Here is a 21342-nt window from a genome sequence, read left to right on the forward strand (position 1 = left end):
AGAAGATTGCATGTGAAAACGCCCCATTTGTGATCATCCCTGCCAGGTAGATATCCAATGATCCACATATGGACTCTGACTTGGAGCAAAGAAATGGATCGTGTTTCCCTCCGCTTCCTTCTCTCCATCACCAATGCCAGTGGCTTTCCATTTATGTTAGATGAATCCCTCTACTGCAAATTTGTAGGATTTGCTCCCTTTCATATCAAAATTGTGATCGATCATTGGAGGTCTCTCCTTTTAAGAGCCGAGCAGATCGATGGATGCGTTCTTCCATGGCCTCGACTGCCGGCTGCGAGTGTCGGGCATGGTGGCCGACTCCATCATGATGGGGATCGTCAACTCCGCAATGGAGGACGCCTACAAGAAGAGCTGCACCGAGGACGGCGACCTCGACAGGTTGATCGAGAAGTCGAGGTTCTGCGAGCTGGCCATCATGCAACTGGAATGGTGCTTGAAGTACCTGCAGGAGGAGATGGACAACGCGACCGTGGACAACGCCTGCGACCGCGAGAAGCTGTTCTGCGATCTGTTGGAGACGAGAGACCGCATCGACAACAGGCTCGACGAGACCAAGCTCGCCATTGCAGAGAAGGACGTGGAGCTGGCCAGGAGAAAGGGGAGCGAGATAAAGCTGAGGCTGGCCTTGGAACTCAAAGGGGAAGAAGTGAGATCGTTGCATCATACGCTCGGGGCTGACAGAAGAGTGAAGAATGATGCATGCGATGGGTTTGCTTGCCGTGACGACGTGAACGAGGATGAGAGCGACGGCCATGTGTTTGATGAATTGGAGTGCTCCATGGGCAAACAGCTGCGGAAAATAAGAGGCAAATTGGAGCACGGGAGGCAGGCTTTGTCCAACGTGATGCTCAACATGAGGAGTAGTCCTCGTGTTGGCGCTGCGAACCCCAACGCTGGGTTTGATACGGACAGCGGCGGGTTGAAGGCGTTGCATGAGCTGCACGACATGGCGCAGTTAACGCTGGACTTCAACGACATGGTCATCGACCTCGACATGCTCAAGGAAGAGGTTCGTTCTTCTTTCGAGATGATCGTGAGTTCGATTTCTGTGTTCAAAGCAACGACAGAAGAGCAGCGGTGGGCTTGGAATATGGAGAGGGAGATCGCTACCGTCATCATCAGAAGCTTTGTAAGGGATGTTCGACGTGAATGGGCTGCAAACCCTGATACGAATTTGTTATCGTTTATCGATGAGCTCGAGGCATTAGCCTCTCAGATCACCGTGCCATCAACGTCGTCAAATGATGTCATGGATCCGAAAGCTCAATGCAATCCTCTCTCAATAGTACCGGACATGGACGAGGTGGAAAAGGATGCATCTGTAGCAGGTAACAGTAGCCCTCCAAAGGGAGATAATCTCTATGGAGTTTCGCAAGGAGGAGCAGAAGATCATGTTGGTGGAATAGAAAGAAACGATGAGCTGATTGATTCTGCTTTTCGAGCTGGGGAATTACACAATATGAATGATCTTTCCGAAAAAAGTCGACCAGGAAATTTTGTTGCTGACTTGACAAACTACCATGATTCCATTAGAACACAAAAAATTGATTCAGATAGGGAGATGATCACTAAAGTCATTTCAAGATTGGAAGGCATCATCAAAAGAGCAAAATCAGAGTCTTTTGCAGACATCCATATTCCAAGGCATACTCCACCAGATTCTGAAACAAAGCATGAAGCAACGAAGATAATTCAGAAGCCAATCGATAGTCATCTGAAAGATCTCGAGCTCCATGAAGAAATTAGAAGATTAAAGGAAGAGAAGGATGAAATGGAAACTAAAGCTGTGATAATGGAGGATGTTTACAGAATAAATTACAAAGGATTGATGGGAAGGCTACTCACTGATTTCTTCGATGTCGAATTAGAAGTTCTTACAAAGGAGGATACATTCAGAATTGTCTTCGGTGAGCTGATCAAAGAATTGATGAGCATGAGAGAAGCTCACACTAGCGAGCAGCTCCTCAGGGAAGAGATTCGTTATATCATTCTTAGTGAAGTAATTAAAGGTATTCTGTGTGCAAATAATGCTACAAAAGACACAGAATTCAGTGGAAAGCCAGAACAAGGAAAGGACTCCCTACTAACTAATCCCACGGCAGAGATGGGATCAGATTATGTTCTCGACTCAGGAATTAGAAAGAACAGTGTTGATGACTCGAATGGGCTTGACGTTGAAGAAAGTGATGCTTTTAGATCTGCTAGCAATCTTGAGACCTCTCCACAAGGAGCAATTACTGGAACAATGCAACAAGGAGAACCAACATTGAGCTATGCCTCAATCACTGATGAGAATAACATTGTGCATGGTTCTGGAGCTTCAACCAGGATCCAAAAACAAAATAAAAGTGAATTCTCATGTATGTCTGCAGGAATTGTTGAAAAACATTGGGATGATTTCCATTTCATGATGATGCCTGTTGAGCAGATCATACAGATGGTTGATGATTTTGGGCTGCTGACATGTGAGAAGATTAGCATAAACATATCGAGGTACTTCATTTTGCTGGATTTAATGAAATCAACATTTCATACTCTCAATCAATTATGAGAATTTGACATCCTAAATCACATTTAGTTAACACGTAAAATAAGGAATTTAAGCCTTTGTATAAATTTTCTATTAAGTTGCTATATAGCTTTAAAAAGATAACCTACACAATAAAAATTATTCTTCATATCATCAGATCGATGTGCTATTTTAAAATCTAATCTTGCTCTTTATTCTCTTTATGCTTTTGTGGGATTTGTTGGAAACAACTCAAACATGGGACTCAATTTTGTTTTCTTCTAAGAAAAACCTATCAGATTATGTTTCAAATATAGGCTAAATCTTGACTTAGATGGGTGATCAAGCATAAGGAGATGATCCAGGCTGATCATGATTCCCTCTGTTCCAAGACTAATCTAATTCATTTTAATCAAGAATTTTATATGTCTAATACCGGTGGATAAAAGAAAAGTAAATGGTGTCTTTTTCTAAAACTATTTGTTGATATTACAAATACAATCACATGTTACCTTATCATAAAATACTTAACATTTTAGTATAAAATGATTTAAAAAATATGCTTAACTATTTTTATATATTTTTTAGGTTCTCATCTTCTACAATCAAATGCTTAACTATTTTCATTTTTTTATATCATATATTGTTTTTATTCATTTGAGGGAAGATCGATTTATATTTGTTCTTTTAGCAACTACTAAATAATCTGTTATCCATGACATTCTTTCTTCTGCAATATGCACAAGAACTATGACTTCTTAGTTTCCTATCTAATGCATGCCCAGGTTGGATAATCTAATTCATCAGTTAAATCCCATCTCAGAGCAAGTCAACGTAATCAAGAGAAACGAATTACTCTATCGTAAGGCTTTCGCAAATAGATGTTACAATCTTCAAACTGCAGAAGCAGAGGTTTGGAAGCTTCAGCATTTTATGTTCATCATAATTCACATCTCATTTGAATGATGCTCTATTATTTTAATCATCTAACAAGATAATGTGATTGGTTTTATTTTAAACTCATATTTCTGCTTATTGCTTTCGCACTTTTGATGTCAACTCAAACAATCTAAGTAGCTAAATTTTACAAAAAATTTCTTAGCTAGAGTTCAATGTGAATGAATACCATCCTGATCATAGTTCCAAATGCTTGGTTAAGCAATTGGTCTCCATGGAAAACTATTATCTGATTGATAACTATATTTGATGAAAACAAAATGTAGAGTTGAAGGAAATAGCATAAGAAAATGGACAAATCTGGTAATCTCAAAGTCAAGTTGGAAAGGTACAGTGCGTGAAAATTTCTTAGTTGAATGAAAATGTCGGATGCTGTTAATGTCAGAATTGATTATTGTTGATTATTTACCTGTCACATGATCAAACCGACTTGGCCAACTTAATGAAGCTTATTGTGCTTTGGAAACTGATCTCCAAGGAGGTGGGTGTTCCTTCAGGGTGATTCCTTCAAATCAAGTCCCTCACGGTAAGATCATTTAAGAACTTTCTGCACCTAACACCATCTCAAAATGGAGTAGCAAAAGTTAAAAACAGATCTTTCTTGGAAATGGTTAGTGCTATAATAATTCGGAGAAGCCCTTATTACTGCATGTTATATTAGTAATAGAATTATAAATAAGAAGCATTTGAAATCCTCTTATGAATTATTGATTAAAAAAATCTAGCATTAATTGTTTTAGAGTGTGGGGTTTTATTCAATATACTTTAGATGCTGCATCGAAAAGACCTAACTTAGGAAGTAAAACTGTTAAATATATTTTCTTGGGTTATTCTATGCATAGTAAAGCATTTGGATCTTTTAGTCTTCATTCCAATAGAGTATTTGAATCTGCACATGCTATTTTCTTTGAACACTCAACAATTAAAGATGCAAATAAGTTAGAATTAGAAAAGAATTTATCAAATGAGTTGGATTCACATTTTGATCATGCTTCTAGTTCTAATATAGATTTATCTATTTCTGTTTATCATAACAATTTGTATGATACTAATATGATTGATAATATTGTGAGAAGACATGATGAACCTAATCTAAAGAGAGACAAAAGATGTAGAATTGAAAAAAAAATTAGTCATGATATGAATAGATATCTTATAGAAGAGGATCCTAAATCTTTTTAAGAAGCAATGTTTTTACCTGATGCTAATATATGGAAAAAGGGTCATGGATGATGAAATTAAATCTATATATAATAACATTACATGGACCCTTATAGAATTTCCTCCAAACACTAAACCTAATAGTTGCAAGTGGGTTTTGAGAAAGAAACTCAAAACTGATGGAACAATTGATAAATATAAAGCAAGATTATTTTGAATTTTTTTCTCTTGTAAATAAATTTACATCTATTAGAATTATGTTTGTCATTGCAACTATGTATAATCTTAAAGTGCATCAAATAGATATAAAAATTATATTTTTAAATAGTGATTTAGAAGAAGAAATTTACATTAACCAATTTGAGAGTTATATTGTTAAAGGTCATGAGCAGAAAGTCTGTAAATTGAATAAATTTGATAATAGTATACAAAATTTTAAAAAAATTAGTTTTAAAAGAATGTTGTGTGTTTACTAAAATCACTGCAGAATATGAAACACTCGTTACTATGGCTTACTTATTTTTGGTACTAATATAAATTGCGTAGATAAGACTAAAGAGTTTCTTGAGATAAGCTTTTGACATAAATGACTTAGGTCCTGTCAATGTCATATTGGGGGTCAAGGGTCTTAAAAGAGGAATCAAATTTGTTTTAATACAATCTCATTCTATAGAAAGGGTGTTAAAAAAAATTCAATCATTTTGATTCTAAATCTTCTAAAACACCTATGGACCCTTATGTAAAACTAGTTCCAAATGAGGAAACAATAATAAATCAAAGAAAATATGCTAAGATTATTGGAAGCATCATGGATGTTATGAATCACACAACACCAGAGCTTGCATATGCAATCGGTATATTGAGGACTCACTAGTAACCCTAGTTAACAACACCGGAAATTATGGATTGCATTATAAATGTACAACTTCTATACTTAGAGTGTTACAGTAATGCAAATTTGGTTTCCAATAGATCAAACTCTAGGTCTACTAGTGATTGTTGGTCACTCTAGATCTACTAGTGATCCAAGAAATAAAATTGTGTTGTTCTATCTTCTATGGGATCAAAGTATATTCTAATATCAATTACAAGTAAAGAGATTGTTTGGTTTAAGATATTCCTAAGAAGTATTACTATATTGTGACAATCAAGCTGCAATCCACAATACAGAGAATAAAAGGATAACGTATAGCAATAAACATATTACTATCAGATATAACATTGTTCAAAAAATCATGAAAAAGGAAAATGTAGTATTACAATACTTACCTACGAAACAAATGCTAATAGACCCTCTGACAAAGCCTTTATCAAGCAATAAAATTATTAAATCCGTGAGAGGTATAGGGCTATTACTGATAAAAGAAATATCTTACTTGAAACCAACTTTATTTCTGTGATACCACTTGATAGTGGAAATCAAGTTATGAGAGTTTAAAAAGCAATTCATTCTGATACATTTGTGAAATAGAAACAATGATACATTTCAAGTGCATTGTTAAGAAATAGTGGGGGTATATTATTTCTATTAAAGTCTTATATCTGGTTAATGCTTTGTTTACCACAACAGAAAATTAGAAAATGAAGTCCTTTATAGAGTTATAGCTTTGTAGAGTGAGTTGTGGACACTCTTGATGAGTCTATCTTTGCTAGTATAGAAGTAAGAGGTCGCTGATTACGAATCATATCAGTAAGATTCTGAGTACTAGCTAGCAAGGCCCATTAAAGCACTGCTAAATTTAGAATTTAAAACTCATAAATAGTGTGAATATGGTTTCTTATGTCCCATTTTCAATCCAAAGCTTAAGGTTAATCCACTTATGAATATACACGATATACATCCCAAAGTTTACATTTTGACATAATTTTATGATTTATATTTTTATTTTATGTAAATTAGTGGGGGATTGTTATATATAAGGAATTTACTATAAATTTAAAAACTCTTCAAGATAACTGAAAGGGTATTTTAGCATCCTTTCAATGTCTATATATACTTCTCTAAATTGAAGAGTAAAAATAAGAAAATTTTAGTGCAAACAAAGTATTAAAATTTTCTTTCTCTTTATTTTCTGGTTGAGTTCTAACTCTTCAAGTAATCAAGAAGTACAGTCTTGATTATTTCAAGTAATAGGTATTGTATCATGGACATAGAATTCCGTGAATATATTTACACCATAATTAAAAAATTATCTATACGTTTTCTTGGAAACTGTCTTGGCTGATTCTGTTTTATTCAAATCTTATTCAGTTCTTTGTCTTTAGTATAACACTCTTGGTGGGATTAATCATTTGATCACTCTCAAAGAACCTTTTGATTTCTAAGGTATAATTATTTGTGTGCCTTTAGTAGTATATTTAGAAATCATGTAACAGTGTACACAAACACAAAAAGTGTTTGCACGTTATTGAAATCCTCTTGTAATTCTGCATACATGCATGTACACAGGATGCCATCCACACTAATCCAAGCTTCGTATTTGTATTTTATTGCATTAGGTGGATTTGCTAGGAGATGAACTGGATCTACTTTTTGGGTTGCTTGAGAAGATCTATATCGCACTGGATCACTATTCACCAGTTTTGCAGCATTATTCTGGGGTAATTAACTTCCTGTTTGAAGTAACATTATCTTTTTTTTTTTCTTTTTTGCTTTATTCTCTATTTTCTTAATGTAGTTTTGTTTGACACTTTTGAATTTTTTCTCTTTTTAATATATTATGTTTACAAATTCTTCTACCTAAAACAGCAGGCAAATTGCTCTATTGTCATAATGAATCTTGGTTGATAGTGAAGTTCCTATTTCCTTCCTAACATATTTCCATAATGTTGAAATTTGAAGGTAAAAAAAATTCAAATTCTCTTTCACTGTTCAAGGACTTTAGTCCCACATTATAATTGAAAGACTTCTCCTTCAATTCATTTATTTTCTCCTTAAAAATCTTAATAAAAAAGGTTAAGAAGTAAAGTTGTTTGATTCCATGAGATCGAGGAATACACTTAGAACAATCCTTGCATGCCTCGGGATCACTTTTATACATTTAATCTGTTTTAATTTAATCAGAGTTTATTTTAATATTACTGGTCGAATACATAGTTCATTCAGCTATATCATTTCTTTTTGGGCATTATTTGACATGTACAAGGTTACACAGTTGGGCAATTTTTTTCCACTCATGTTGTGTTCTTGACACAAAATTGCTTTTACAAGTAATGTATCAATCAAGAAAGTCCTGTTCCATAGAATTCATGGTATCGTTTATTTAAGGCTTGCACAGGTATTCTTGTAGAGTGTTTCTTGACCCAAAGGAATGGAGGTAGAACAAAGTTTATATGTCGTATATAATCTATCTGTTGAACTTTATTATTTGTCCTCTTTGATACATATAACAGATACATTGTTTGGTTGCAAGACTTGTAGCTACTTAATATCCTTTCTTGATTTCAATAAATCATAGTTTTATCTCTAACTCTTGAAAATAACATAGTAAAATATAAGGTTGATGTGTTGCACATATGTTTCTGATTAAGAAATCAATGCATGGTTATTTCATCATATTCCTGATGCTCTGGCATTCAATTTATATTATGGGGAATTAAGTTTTAATGGATCTTCCATCTTGATATGATTGTTCTTGGCTGTGCTTCTCTCAGATAACTGAGGTCTTAAGAATGATTAGGAGAGAAATATACGGTGAAGTGGCTAATACATCCAGGCAGTAACAACAGTGCTTTCTTCTTCTGCAATTATTTGCACATATCATGAGCAAACATATGCTCAGGTAAAGTATATTTTTATTAGTCAACATGCTTGCTTCTCTTCTTATAGGTCAATATGCTCAGGTGTTTAAAGCTCTGTTACCATTAGTAAAACTTCATAACAAGTTTTAAGTTTCCATTGCATTTCCAGCTTAATTTGCTATCAGAATTCCGTCTACCGTTGATTGTAACTCCTGCAAGTTAATTCGATAAAAAAAGATGAGCTAGATTTTTTGTTAAATGCTAATTATTATCTTGGAATTCGGTGGCTTTTTTTGTTTGTTTATTCATTGATTTATCAATTGCTAGCATGATCTTGAAAAATGTATATATATTTATGTACATATATATAAACATATATATACATATATATACATATATATATATATATACATATATACATATATATAAATATATACATATATATATATATGTATATCTGTATGTATGTATATATATGTAGACATATATACATACATATATATATATATATACATATATATATATATACATATATACATATATATATATATGTATATCTGTATGTATGTATATATATGTAGACATATATACATACATATATATATATATATGTATATATATATATATATGTATATCTGTATGTATGTATATATGTCTACATATATATATATATATATATGTATATCTGTATGTATGTATATATGTCTACATATATATATATATATATATATATATATATATATATATATATATATGTGTGTGTGTGTGTGTGTGTGTGTGTGTGTGTGTGTGTGTATACTCCTTATTTGGATGTTATGCAAAAGAAAAAGAAAGGATTGTGTTGTGATTTAATAGGTTTGAAGTGATTAAAAGTAAGAAAATTAAGTGGTGAAAATCATAGAATCTATTTTATGGGTACCAAATGATCAAGTTCATCAAATTATGATCAAAATAACTGTATTCAATTTGAAATGATTCATCAAATCAACTAGGACAGTGTGCTGCATGAATGCATTCCTTGACTATACAGTACTTGTGTTCTATCCTCCCTTTTATTTGCTATGATTTGTGTTAAAAAAAAATTGCTGAAATTTTTTTGAGTTACATTTCTACCATAAATCAAATCGCCAATGTTCCATAGTGATTTCTTTTTGGAACTATATCAATCATTTGCAAAACCAAGGAACAGCTTGAAGTTACATATTCACAGGTTTTTTTTTCTGTCAAATACAACAATACAGAAGATTCAAGAGAGTAATGCTGATCCCATTAGATCTTGATGAACTTTGTGGCAGAAATATTATCTCAGAGAATTGGGTATGAGATGTCACTTCTCATCAATCCAGTGATGGATATAAGCATACATGAGCCACTGCAAAGCTCAGCTGCTCCCTATGTTGAAGAGGACAGACGCACTGAAACACCAAACCCAAATTAAGAAGCCAATTGATCTCCAATCAACAAAACAAGAAGCAAACAAGCATTGCATATGGAGATCCCTGAATCTTCCTGGTAGATGATAGATATATCAAAGCCCTAAATTTGATGCCTTCTCAACTACAATACTAGTTTGATATATGTTGAAACCAGCTGCAGTAATATGTAATGTGGCTTATCTTCCATGGAGGCAAAACTCCTGTTGAAGTTAACCTTCAAAGGTGTGGTGGCACAAATTGATGTAGAAAATAGTATTGAGCTAGTAAATTATAGCAAGTATGCTATTGCACAAACTATATTACTCAAAATTTAATTTCTCTCTCTTTTGACTATTTCACACTCTTTATGTTTTTCATAGCATGACAGCATAAATTATAGTTAGAAGCGGACACGTCCGATAAAATAATAAAATCTTTACTAATCAAACTAGCTAACGATCTGATACCATATTAATTTGACATAATTAAGAACATGTTCTGCACAACCTTCATTTAAACATTGGTCCCAATAGTCATCATAGTTAAGCTAATATCATAATAAATTCAAATAAAATTAATTAAAAGCTAAAAATAATAATTAAAGAAACTTAATGTTGCAAGGTAACAGTGTCTATCCTGTCAACCTTTATCCAAAAAATATATAAGATACAATGAAACCCAAAATAATCACTATGGAAATTGCCATCCTTAGGAGAATTATATAAAAAGTAAAGACAATAAAGATTATGTTACAAATTTTTTTTAATTGTCTTTGTAAACCCAGTGATATGGACTCTATTAACTATCTCCTCAATTGAACCTCATCCATATATTTTTCACAAGAAATGAGGATTCAGTATGTTAAGATCTTTCTAATTAAGCTAGTCAATACCTTCATTATGTAATCATAATTTTTATTTTTTTTAAAAAAAAATATTTTTCTTATTAATTTCTGAATTTTTTGGAAGGGAAATTATTTTGAAAAAGCATTGAAGTTAAATTTAGAAGGCAAGACACAAAGATTTCTAATTTTAGAGCTATATGTATATATATATAAAAATAATTTGATTAAAACACAATTGTCACTCCCATAGGAGTCCGACTTTAAGATTCGTTGTATCCTCCATTGTACGGTCAGGATGCTTTTGGGGTCTCCTTAGATAGTGCATGGACGCTAGGGTTTTGTGTTGGCTCGTCAGCGTGCCGTGTTCGCCCGAGCAAGGTACGCCTGCGTCTGCGCTCGGTTCATCATCCCGAAAGCCCTAGAATTCGTTCGTTCTCTTGTGATTGTTGATTATTCTTTTTCCTTATGTCTGATTTTATTTTTAGTTTATGGCTCCGGTTTTGCCTATTTTTGTTTGGTTGGGATTATAGTGCAGAACAGTGGTCGTGGTTCATAGCTTTTCTTTTTTTACGGACTAATAATCTTTAGTAATCTTCTAAAAGAGGCGACCTTTGAGTGACGTTGATGTAGATATGGTGCAAATGATGCTGCTTTTGTTTGGAACTTGGTAATTTACTTTGGGAAATTTTGTTTGGGGAAGAAAAGGGGTATGAGTTGTTTGTTGCTTGATCTTTGTATGCATTGCTTTGTGACAAGATTTATCATGTGCTGTCTTGGAGATTAGATTGGCAATCAAAAACCTAGAAATTATTGTCTTATTTTACTATATCATAATTTTACATGAAAAAATTGCCTAGAAATTTGTGTAGAACAGTTTATATATTTGCTTAGATCGGGGCTTTATTCACTGATAGATCTGCTCATGAAATGTCCAAGGCAATGCCAAGGAAGTTAGACGTGATTGTAAGAGCTACCAGATTGGGAGGCTTTTAATTTTCTTGTGCCTCGTGTCTTGTTAATAGCTTGTTGATCTCTTTATTTCTTTTACTGTAGAATAAAACAGCTAGCCCTTGGAGGCACACGCTATCATCAAATGATGTGCAAGAACCATTTCCAGTTATCATATGATTTGTGTTTGTTGGGTCTCCTTTGCCTGGCAACTTAAGATATTTTAAAGTCTCTGTTTTCCAACTTGTAAAATTATGCTGATTTTAATCTATTTTAATTTGTTGCAGTATATTGAGTAGGGAACCTATTCTGTGATTCTAGATGGCTCCACCTGCAAAAGGTACTTTGTCTAAGTTATTTTTTTATTGTCAATTTAACTTTTGGCCTCTTCATATTCAATTATATAGCAATTTGTCATGAATATATCATGATGTGTAACTGACATAGCAATTTCATGGGTGTATTTGTATGTTAATATTTACTTTTTCAAATCTAACTGTGAATCCATGAAGGTTCCCTATGCGTGGGGCACTAGAAGATCGCCCAATTAAAGAAAAGCATTTCACTTATAAAATATATATATATAATTAAGGATAAAAATAATAATGAAACATGATGCCTCAATCAATACATGATCTTTATATCATCAAATATGCAATATGATTGCTATCCAAACACCGAATTATGTGTGTAACCCTATATATAGTGCTTGATTAATAAAATGATAATTAGATTAGTTACACCTAAATTACAAAACAAATTAAATTCAAACATCTGCCAATTCAAAAGTTCTTATCATCAAAATCAGGTAAATGACCAAAAGATCTAATCTTTTGTGTTTTTGTCTCATTCATACAAGGCCTTTAACTTTAACTTTCAAACTGCACCTTTGCATGATGATGCATATTTAAAGTTTCTAACTTATCTTGATTGTTCAAAATATTCCATCTTTAATAGTTTTGTCACAGAATATGCAAGTGGCAACAGGAGGGTCTTTTATATCTTTTAAATAATTGCACTTCCGTTCATGATCATATTTCTTGGTGATGCTTCCGCTGACATACCTTTAGTTTTACAAGGGAGGAAACTGGAATGTAGTTTTACAAGGGAGAAGACTGGAGAGAAAAGGAGATGGGGAAGGAGGGTAGAGAGCAGCAGATGGAGGGAATGGAGAAGAGGAGACTGGGAACAAAGAGAAGCCGGAAGAGAAAGTGAGGGCAACGGTGATGATGATTATTGGTTGTGGAGCGGCGAGACAGAAACTGAGGGGAGAGAAGAGGGCAGAGAGAATGGCAGCAGTGGGTGTTGCCACAATGGAGGAGATGATTAGTAGAGCGAGGAGAGAGAATAGGGGAGAGAAGGCAGGAGGAAGACTGAAGTGAGGGTGACAACAACATGGCTGCAAATGGAGACCAATTCGATGTGAAGCTCTTGTTATTTTATTTTTCGTTTTTTTTTCCTGAAGCTTAACTAGCTTGATAAAATTTTTGGCATTAGTACATATCAGAAGGTATGTTGTGGAGAATATTGTCAAAATCCAATCTGGTATTTGCTGGTACTTACTAAATTGATATTTTATAATCAAGAAAGAAATTAGAAACTCTACCAACACAGTAGCACCTCCATAAGTTTTTGCATTAGCTGCAGACCAGGAATTATTTATGAGGTTGTGAAGTAGGATCCTGCTGATTTGCATCTGCATCAGAAGTTGCAGCTATATTCTGGTTACACAACTATTCTTCTCTAGGTTTTTATGTGACTTGTGCTATAAACTGCTAACAGCTACCTCCAAGAAGGCTGATGACAAAGCGCAGGCTTTGAAGGCTGCCAAGGCTGTGAAGTCAGGATCAGCCACCTTGAAGAAGAAGGCAAAGAAGATTAGGACCTCTGTTACTTTTCACCGGCCAAAGACACTTTCAAAGGCGAGAAACCCGAAGTATCCTAGAATTAGTGCTCCACCAAGGAACAAACTGGATCACTATCAAATCCTCATGTATCCCCTGACCACCGAGTCTGCAATGAAGAAGATTGAAGACAATAACACACTAGTCTTCATTGTCGATATTCGAGCTGACAAGAAGAAGATCAAAGGAGCTGTCAAAAAGATGTATGACATTCAGGCAAAGAAAGTGAATACTCTGATCAGGTCAGCAGTTTTTTCTTTTTTTTCCCCCTACCTCACAGATTTAACATATTGTCGAACTATTGATGATATTATGGGACCAATCTGTAACAGGCCTGATGGAACTAAGAAGGCTTATGTGAGATTAACGCCTGACTATGATGCTCTGGATGTTGCAAACAAAATCGGCATCATTTAAGGCTCTAAAAAATTGGCAGCTGCCCACTTGATTTTGGTTAAGAGGCTCTGTTTGGGAGCTTTGGTATCCGGTAGCAACAGACCTCGAAGAAGTTTACTATTATGAGAATCTCCATGAAGTCACTTTTATGATGGATTTGTTGTGTTTATGATGCTGTCCAAGTTTCTGTTCTGCTTGTTTAAGAACCATTTAGTTAAAAGTATGTCGAGTGTAGTTGTAGTTGCAAAAACTAATCTGGCTTCGGTTTTCTTGATCAGTAAAATCCACTCTTTTGTAACATCAAGGAAATATTTTTGAACCTAATGGTGTCTTTGGATTTTAGTTGCTGCCGATGGATAACCCAAACTTCAATTTCTGTTTTATGCGAGCCCTATCATCACCTGTGCAGAGACCCTAAATGCAGTAAAGTTAGAGCAAACCTTCAAATGGAGTTGCTTAACAACTTCCAGTATTGTCAAACCTCAATTATTTTGTCAATCCAATTGTGTATTTAAAGAATACAATGAAATTGACATACTGCTGATAGCATGTAACATAAACATGTAATTCGTTAAATTATCATTACCATATTGGATAAGAGACGAAAATTGAATTCAGCATTAAAGTCTAAGCTACTATACATTGAATAAAGTTGATATTTGATACTCTAATTGTAATACTTTTAATGATTGTACTAGTATTAATTTCAGTTTAAATTCTTTGTTAGTAGTTTGGGTCAAATGAAATTGATAAGCCAATTAACCTATTAGACTCGGTTCGAGTAGCAAATGACTATCAAAGCTAGAGGATTTGAGTTATCGAGTATTAACAGCAACATTATAATATAATATTCCGATAGTAAGAGATTAAGATTATAATTCTCTGATTAGTCTCATATCAACTAATAAGTTAAGATTGACTTATAAAAATCTAATAAGTATCCTACTATCAACTTAATTATTTTGATGAATGATTTAGATAAAAATAAATAAATATTAATAAATAAGTTTAATATTATGTTAAACGTTTTGAGGATAGCCTTTGGGGTTTTGTGATATCGAGTCTTAGGTTGTACCATAGGATGTAGGAATCAAGTTTTACCTATGTTCACAATCATCTATTAGCATATTACATCAGTGTTAAATAATGTGAGAGGCGAAGGAATTATGTTTTGTGTACTGAAAGCTTTTACAAACAGTAGTCTAACGAAGTTGAGAAGCTCTCTTCATTTATTTCTGTACACTGTAAGAAATACATACTGTCGTTTATGTACGGAACAAAGAACCAACACAGAGAAGTATGTACTTTATTCTTGACTGCATGTGCCCATCTTCATTCCTCCCATGCACGTATGCAGCATTCGGTCACGAGCACGATGCTTCCACCGCTAGGCTCTTGACGACGTCCCTGCACGGATCGCCAAACACCTCGGTCGAGACCTTCACGTCGCAACTCCTGACGCCAATGCATGCCTGCCGGAGTATAAACAAACTAGTTTAGCTTCAGAGAGAGAGAGAGAGGTGGTTGAGTATGAGGTACGTACCTGCTGCAGAATGGCAAGGGCAGTGGTGCTGCTGCAATTGCCATGGCTGTAACTCCCACAAGTTCCGTGTGGAGTCCCAAAGCTCGCAAACTTCACCGAGGAAATGACACGATCGGAGTGAGGACATTCGAGATGGAGCACTGCGTCCTTTTTCTGTGCAGTGTTCACAGCATCCACAGGTGGAGGGTGGGACTGAGAGACGTGTGCACACAAGCTTCCCGTCTCCCTCAAAGCGAAGGACACCAGAGTCGGATCTCCACCCACTTCCTCGAAAAGAACCAGTCTATTCGTTTTGCCTTGTTGGATCAGCGAGCGAGGAACATGGTACCTGTCAAACAAGCACCAAAACGAGTTGAGATGATAGGAAGAAGAAGGCGGCTCTGCTTTGAGATGGGGAAATGCAAGTCTTACAGTGACTGAGATGGCTGTCCACAGTTCCTGACGCACTTGCTCCCGCTGAACGGTCCTCTGTAGTCGCATGATTGGACACAGCCGCTCGGTGGAGAGGTATACGTCGGCCAGTACCGGCCGATGCTGTGGCCATTCACCCATGCCTCGCCCTTCCCCATTCCGGTGAAGTCTATTGCAACAGGGTCATCGTGCTCAGGGGCATCAAAGTACGTCTGCAAGAGGAATTAGATAGACATGTATTCATATCAATTTTGTGAATCCACTGTAACATTTTGTGCACTGAAAATATTCTCCAATCTTTACTGAACATGATGAAATTTACAGAGAGACAAAGAACTCACCATGTACCATGTCAGTGGCTGATTTTTCGGCAAGGAAGATAGTGACATCCATGTTGAATTTTGTGTGTTGTCATGCAATGCCAGCTGTTCACCTTTGAGTCCAATCTGCATCAGCACACAGCTTAAGATGAAGAAGCCAGATGCCAATCATTGCCTTCTTATCTTTGAGAAGCATCTACTTTGAAAGCTTTAAGTAGATATCAGCCATATATTGAATTTTTCATTTCATAAACATTAGAATGATAAATAATATACAAATTGCACACAAGAAACAATTACTTCAATTTTTACAAGATTTTGAAAGATTATTATTGTATCTTAATCACTCGGTTTACAATATTTTAGTTTCATTACTATCTGTCTGAAGCAGTATGTAATTGCAAAGGACATGAGAAACCTGATAAGTCCACTGGGATGAAGAAAGATCTCTTGTGGCATTTTGGTTCTTCAGGATCACACCAGTGATTCCAGCACCCTTTAGATCAAAAAATTGACCATAGTTCTGTGGAAGAGAGAGAGAGAGCATATCAAGCATATATTCACATAAAGCTAAACAAATTGTAGCAATATAACAATCTAAAGAAACATTTCCATATCTTAGAGGGGAACACAACCTTAAGGCCTACGGTCGCACTTAAAAGATCAATTGTGTTCTGTCCTGATGAAAGTATGATAACGTTCTCCAGTTTAAAACTCGCATCAGCATTGCTGCCTTGATTACTTGCTGTAGAAAACATGGCATGCCAAATTAAGCAGAAAACTGGTTAAGGAGGAAAGCCTGATAGCTACAGGAATAACATATGACCTGATAATTTGCCATTGACAAAAACATGGAGGACATGACCGAGTGAGTCCACATGCAGAGTAGTCTGAGTGCCATTGAAAAGAAATGGTTCGTTTCCTATGACATCAATGCTGTAGGAGCATGAAGAACAGGACAATCAGTACGTGATTTACATCACTGTGTATGTGAAGTTGCAATATAACTCTTACCTTATTGAATACCACAAGTAGTCACTGGAATCAGCAGTAGTATTTATCTGCTCAAGCAATCCAACATTTTTGAAAGTAGAGTTGATGGAACCAATAGGTTCTGTGAAGAATTTCCATTCTGATTCAGATATTTCAGAGGAACCAGTGGATTCATCTGCAGCCTGATCATAAGTTTTGGTGTATTTCATCTCCAAAACATTTGTCTGGGAATTTATCTGCCATTGACATAGAATCATATCAAATCCATGGATCAGTAGCAGTTTTACAACAACAAAATGTGGCAGTTGTACATGGATAAATTGAACTATATTAAGTTCATTATAGGCATTTTTACTTTTTGAATGAGTGGAATTTTGAGATCTTTCCCATTGAGACTCATCGTAAGATAGTTAAGCATACCTTTGCAGTATTGAATGCAACATTTTGGCAGTCAGGAAGGATGCTCACAGACCATGCAGGTAAATGGAATGGTTTGCCATTGAAAGTAACAGTTGCATCAGACTGGTCATCTATGTTGGCAAGAAAAGCCGCACATCTCCCTGATGATGTCCTATAAACATGGGCCTAAGCAAGCAAATATTTTAGCAATGTGACAGAAGAAAAATGAATAACGCAACAGTAGTGTAGCATACCAAAACAAGGGTGTTACAATTATAAATCAACATTGCTACAACTAGTAGGATTATATTTACTTGCTTACATGAGAAATGCTATCAAAGAGGTCCACTTGCATAAAAAAATCTCATGAATTCAGATGCTCATAAGTTCTTCAACTAAGGAACTGTTTGCCTAATGATATTGATTAGAAGTCCTGTATCTTTGTATTTCCATGAGATTGTCTTTTATGCATGAGCACAACGGCACAAGGCTACAATAATTCAGAACTTCTATCTATGCTCCCTCATTCTCCATATCTTATACAGTGCCAATCTAAAATTGATAATTCAAAACACAAAATCTCTCCATACGCAAGCCCTCTTGCATATAAAAAGAAAAAAGAGCAAAAATTAAAAAGAAAGCTATCTTACTAGAAGTACTCAACAGGAGAAAAAGGGGTCTAATGTAGTAATAATAAGAACAGTAAATGGTATATGCATGAGGAGCATTCAAGGTTATGTACCTCTAAATTTTTGCCAAGAGAAGTGTATGTTGGATCGGTTGCCACCAATGCTTCTTCACACTGCTTTATGACTATGTGCAGATCTCTCAGGTGGCCCCATTTTGGCTGCCGAAGAAGTCCTGATGAAGTGCAACGAGAACGATATATAAAAAATTGCAAGAGAAGAGAAAGTTGTTTCCCCTCCAATTTGTATGTAAATCAAATACAGAGAGAAACGTTTCAGATTGAAGGATGCAACATTTGGTGATTCAAAATGCTTATAATTAGTGCTACCACCAATACATCACTGAAAATATACTATATAATCCAAAAATAACAGATTATATTCTTACCATATTCATCAATGGGAGCATCATAATCATAGCTTGTAGCAATAAATGGTCCACCAGAAGTGTGGCCAAAATTGGTTCCACCATGGTACTGGAAATGATAAAGAAAAGACATGTTACTACGTTATTTACTGATGAAAACTTCGACAAGATGAAATAAACAACACTATCTACATACCATGTAATAGTTTTGGAAGGTACCACCACGTTGAAAGAACCTGGCTACAGCAAATGCAAGGTCTTCAACTGGTCTGTAAGGCACTCCACCACCAAAAGAAAGGAACCTGGCAGGAAAGGAGACAGAAATGTTTGGTTAGGAAAAGCTTTTGGTCTTGTAAGCATTGCATCAAACACCAGAAGTACCAGACACAACGAAACATATGGCTATGGAGAGCTACACTGTCTTACCATCCACTCCAATTCTCTGTCCACATCTTCGGTTTCTTGTCAGAGTTGGGCTTAAAATTGTCACAGTAAAATCCATTGCAAGTGTTTATCTGCAAAAGAGAACATGTCTCGGCAATCAAATCGGTGCGCAACTCCATTAGCAGAGCAGCATTTTTGCTCATCAAACAGAACATCAAGAAATGGATAGAATTTGAATCATCCAACTCACAATGGGGTCAGGGGCATTATCTTGTTGGCACATCACCCATGGCACGCTCACATTCAAGGAAGTAGCCATGGATGCAGCCCAATCAATATAAGACTTGGCCGTCGGACCATAAAATTTCTCAACATTGCCATACTCATTCTCAATCTACCATGGGCAATAGAGTGGATCAGCTGCAGTGATTAGTATCGATCTTGTCGCAGAATTTAAATCAACCTATAAAGCAGGAGATAAGCACCTGAGACAGAATGATGGGTCCACCTTGGGATGCAAACAGCATTTCCTGCTTCATCATGTCCACAATCTTTGTCGTGAACTTTTGCATCTCGTTCTGGAAGAAAAGAGATGTCAGAGAAACACTCCAAAAGAACAACTAATGGGAACTCTCAACGATCAGATGGGCAGTAGAAATCAAACTAGAAGACACTTTGACCTTGAAGGGATCATTGTCAATCCTGAACTTGATATTTGGGATGAAGTGCAACCACACAGGAAACCCTCTGCATCATATGAAATCTCAGAACATTGAACAAAGACAGACTAATTATATGGAGGAATGCACCCTTTACGCACCCGTAGTTCCACTCCGCGCAGACATAAGGCCCGATCCTGAGATGAACATAGAGGCCGGCGGCCGCCACCGTCTTAATGAACTTCACCAAGTCCTTCCGCCCTCCAAAATCGTACTGTTACCAAACAGACGTCTGTATTAGAGAGAGAGAGAGAGAGAGAGATGAGATATGTGAAATCTCAGTGGGAATGACCTGGCCCTGCACGGGTTCATGGAGGTTCCAGAAGACGTAGGTCTCGATGACGTCGAGGCCGCCATCCTTAGACTTCTGGATGAGGTCCGGCCACATCTGCAGCACCGCAAGCTCTTCCGATCAACTAAAGCATTAATAGCGGAGAAGCTAATACATAGAGAGAGAGAGAGAGAGAGAGAGAGAGAGACCTCGGGGGTGCTGCGGGGGTAGTGGATGGAACCGGAGATGAGGACCCTCCGCTTACCGTCGATCACCACCGCCCGGTGATCGTACGACACAGTGGCCGCGGCACATAGCTCGGAGCAGCAGCTGAGCAGCAAAAGGAGGAACAGAAGCGACGTAGACACGGGAGAAGGGAGAGTCGGGTGGGCTGCCATGAGCAACTGTGTTGGCGTAAGAAGAATGCGCGCAGGGAGCGGTCGTGTTCGGTGTGATCATGCACGGGCATGCAGCCAAGCGGCTCGCAAGAGGAAGCGACGTCTTCTTCTAAACACGATGTAGCTTCCTATTAATAACTCTCCTCTTCCGTTGATTACGCTTCTTTCTCATCTTTATTGCTGTTACTACTGTTATTTCATGCTCATCTCTTATTATCTGTCCTTAACAGATTTGATTTCTTACGGATAAGACATTTATCCACAGGTTGACTTCTTTTTTATTTTTTCGAAAAAAAATATTTTTTATTGTGTTTATTTTTATTATCTTTATATTATACAAAAAAATTAAAGTATTAATTAACGAGGATATTTCATTAAAAAAAATGACATTGGAATCAAAAGAATCATTTTGATGGAAGACAAATTGCATTTTTTTTCTTTTATCATGTGATAGAAAAAATAATTCAAAAAATATTTCCTCATAAGTCCTATAAAAATTTTATTGAAAATAGTAAAAAAATATTTAAATTTATCAAAAAAATATCATTAATGCCTTGATCAACTCAACATGCCTCGAGATGCCACCTGCATTAAGACCGAAAAAATGATTAGAAATCCAAGGTCCTTAAATTTATGTTCAAATAGCTCAAAAGAATTAAGATGTCCTTTTATATCTTAGAGGATGAGAATAAAGTTTGTAATTATCTTCCTTATCATAATGGATAAGAATAAAACTTGTGTTTACTTACTTTGAATCTTCAATTAGTAAATAGGTAGTGGGTGTGGGTGACTAGGACGATGACAGGTCAATCGACATTATATTCCTTATCATTTGTCTCTTCTCCTCCTATATCGAAAGTGTGCTTCGGGATCCTTGTGAGAGGGGCTCGAAGTGTACCAGTTACATGAAGGCAAGAAGTTCTTAGTTGTAACAAAGCTAATTCAACAACACAGT

At 35.8% G+C, this 21342-nt stretch overlaps 3 protein-coding genes across 6 annotated transcripts; 2 read left to right on the plus strand and 1 right to left on the minus strand.

Moving 5' to 3' along the window:
* Window positions 1–14: 14 nt before the first annotated feature.
* Window positions 15–8433, plus strand: LOC103983483 (uncharacterized). Its single transcript, XM_009400696.3, has 4 exons — window positions 15–2514; window positions 3316–3442; window positions 7148–7249; window positions 8303–8433. The coding sequence occupies exons 1-4, from the start codon at window positions 260–262 to the stop codon at window positions 8369–8371; spliced, it is 2553 nt and encodes an 850-aa protein (XP_009398971.2). The 5' UTR covers window positions 15–259; the 3' UTR covers window positions 8372–8433.
* Window positions 8434–10921: 2488 nt separating this feature from the next.
* Window positions 10922–14194, plus strand: LOC135635062 (large ribosomal subunit protein uL23-like). Of its 4 annotated transcripts, none has more exons than XM_065145885.1 (4): window positions 10922–11026; window positions 11884–11936; window positions 13379–13742; window positions 13833–14194. In XM_065145885.1, exons 2-4 carry the CDS (start codon window positions 11918–11920, stop codon window positions 13915–13917), a joined length of 468 nt encoding a protein of 155 aa, XP_065001957.1. In that variant the 5' UTR covers window positions 10922–11026; window positions 11884–11917; the 3' UTR covers window positions 13918–14194. The 4 variants fall into 4 exon arrangements, with proteins under 4 accessions (XP_065001957.1, XP_065001958.1, XP_065001960.1 ...); XM_065145886.1 differs by having other exon boundaries at window positions 10983–11075; XM_065145888.1 differs by lacking the exon at window positions 10922–11026 and adding an exon at window positions 11740–11764.
* Window positions 14195–15100: 906 nt separating this feature from the next.
* LOC135635991 (beta-galactosidase 8-like) lies at window positions 15101–20464 on the minus strand. Its single transcript, XM_065147483.1, has 19 exons — window positions 20199–20464; window positions 20011–20106; window positions 19820–19932; window positions 19680–19746; window positions 19485–19577; window positions 19250–19393; window positions 19042–19130; window positions 18812–18917; window positions 18637–18724; window positions 18305–18423; window positions 17584–17748; window positions 17185–17399; window positions 16997–17106; window positions 16806–16915; window positions 16589–16693; window positions 16192–16296; window positions 15851–16062; window positions 15440–15767; window positions 15101–15368 (listed from the first exon to the last, which is right to left on the minus strand). Exons 1-19 carry the CDS (start codon window positions 20385–20387, stop codon window positions 15261–15263), a joined length of 2562 nt encoding a protein of 853 aa, XP_065003555.1. The 5' UTR covers window positions 20388–20464; the 3' UTR covers window positions 15101–15260.
* Between the last annotated feature and the right edge of the window lie 878 nt (window positions 20465–21342).

The sequence above is a fragment of the Musa acuminata genome, chromosome BXJ3-4 (genome assembly GCF_036884655.1).
Source record: "Musa acuminata AAA Group cultivar baxijiao chromosome BXJ3-4, Cavendish_Baxijiao_AAA, whole genome shotgun sequence".
NCBI lineage: Eukaryota > Viridiplantae > Streptophyta > Magnoliopsida > Zingiberales > Musaceae > Musa > Musa acuminata.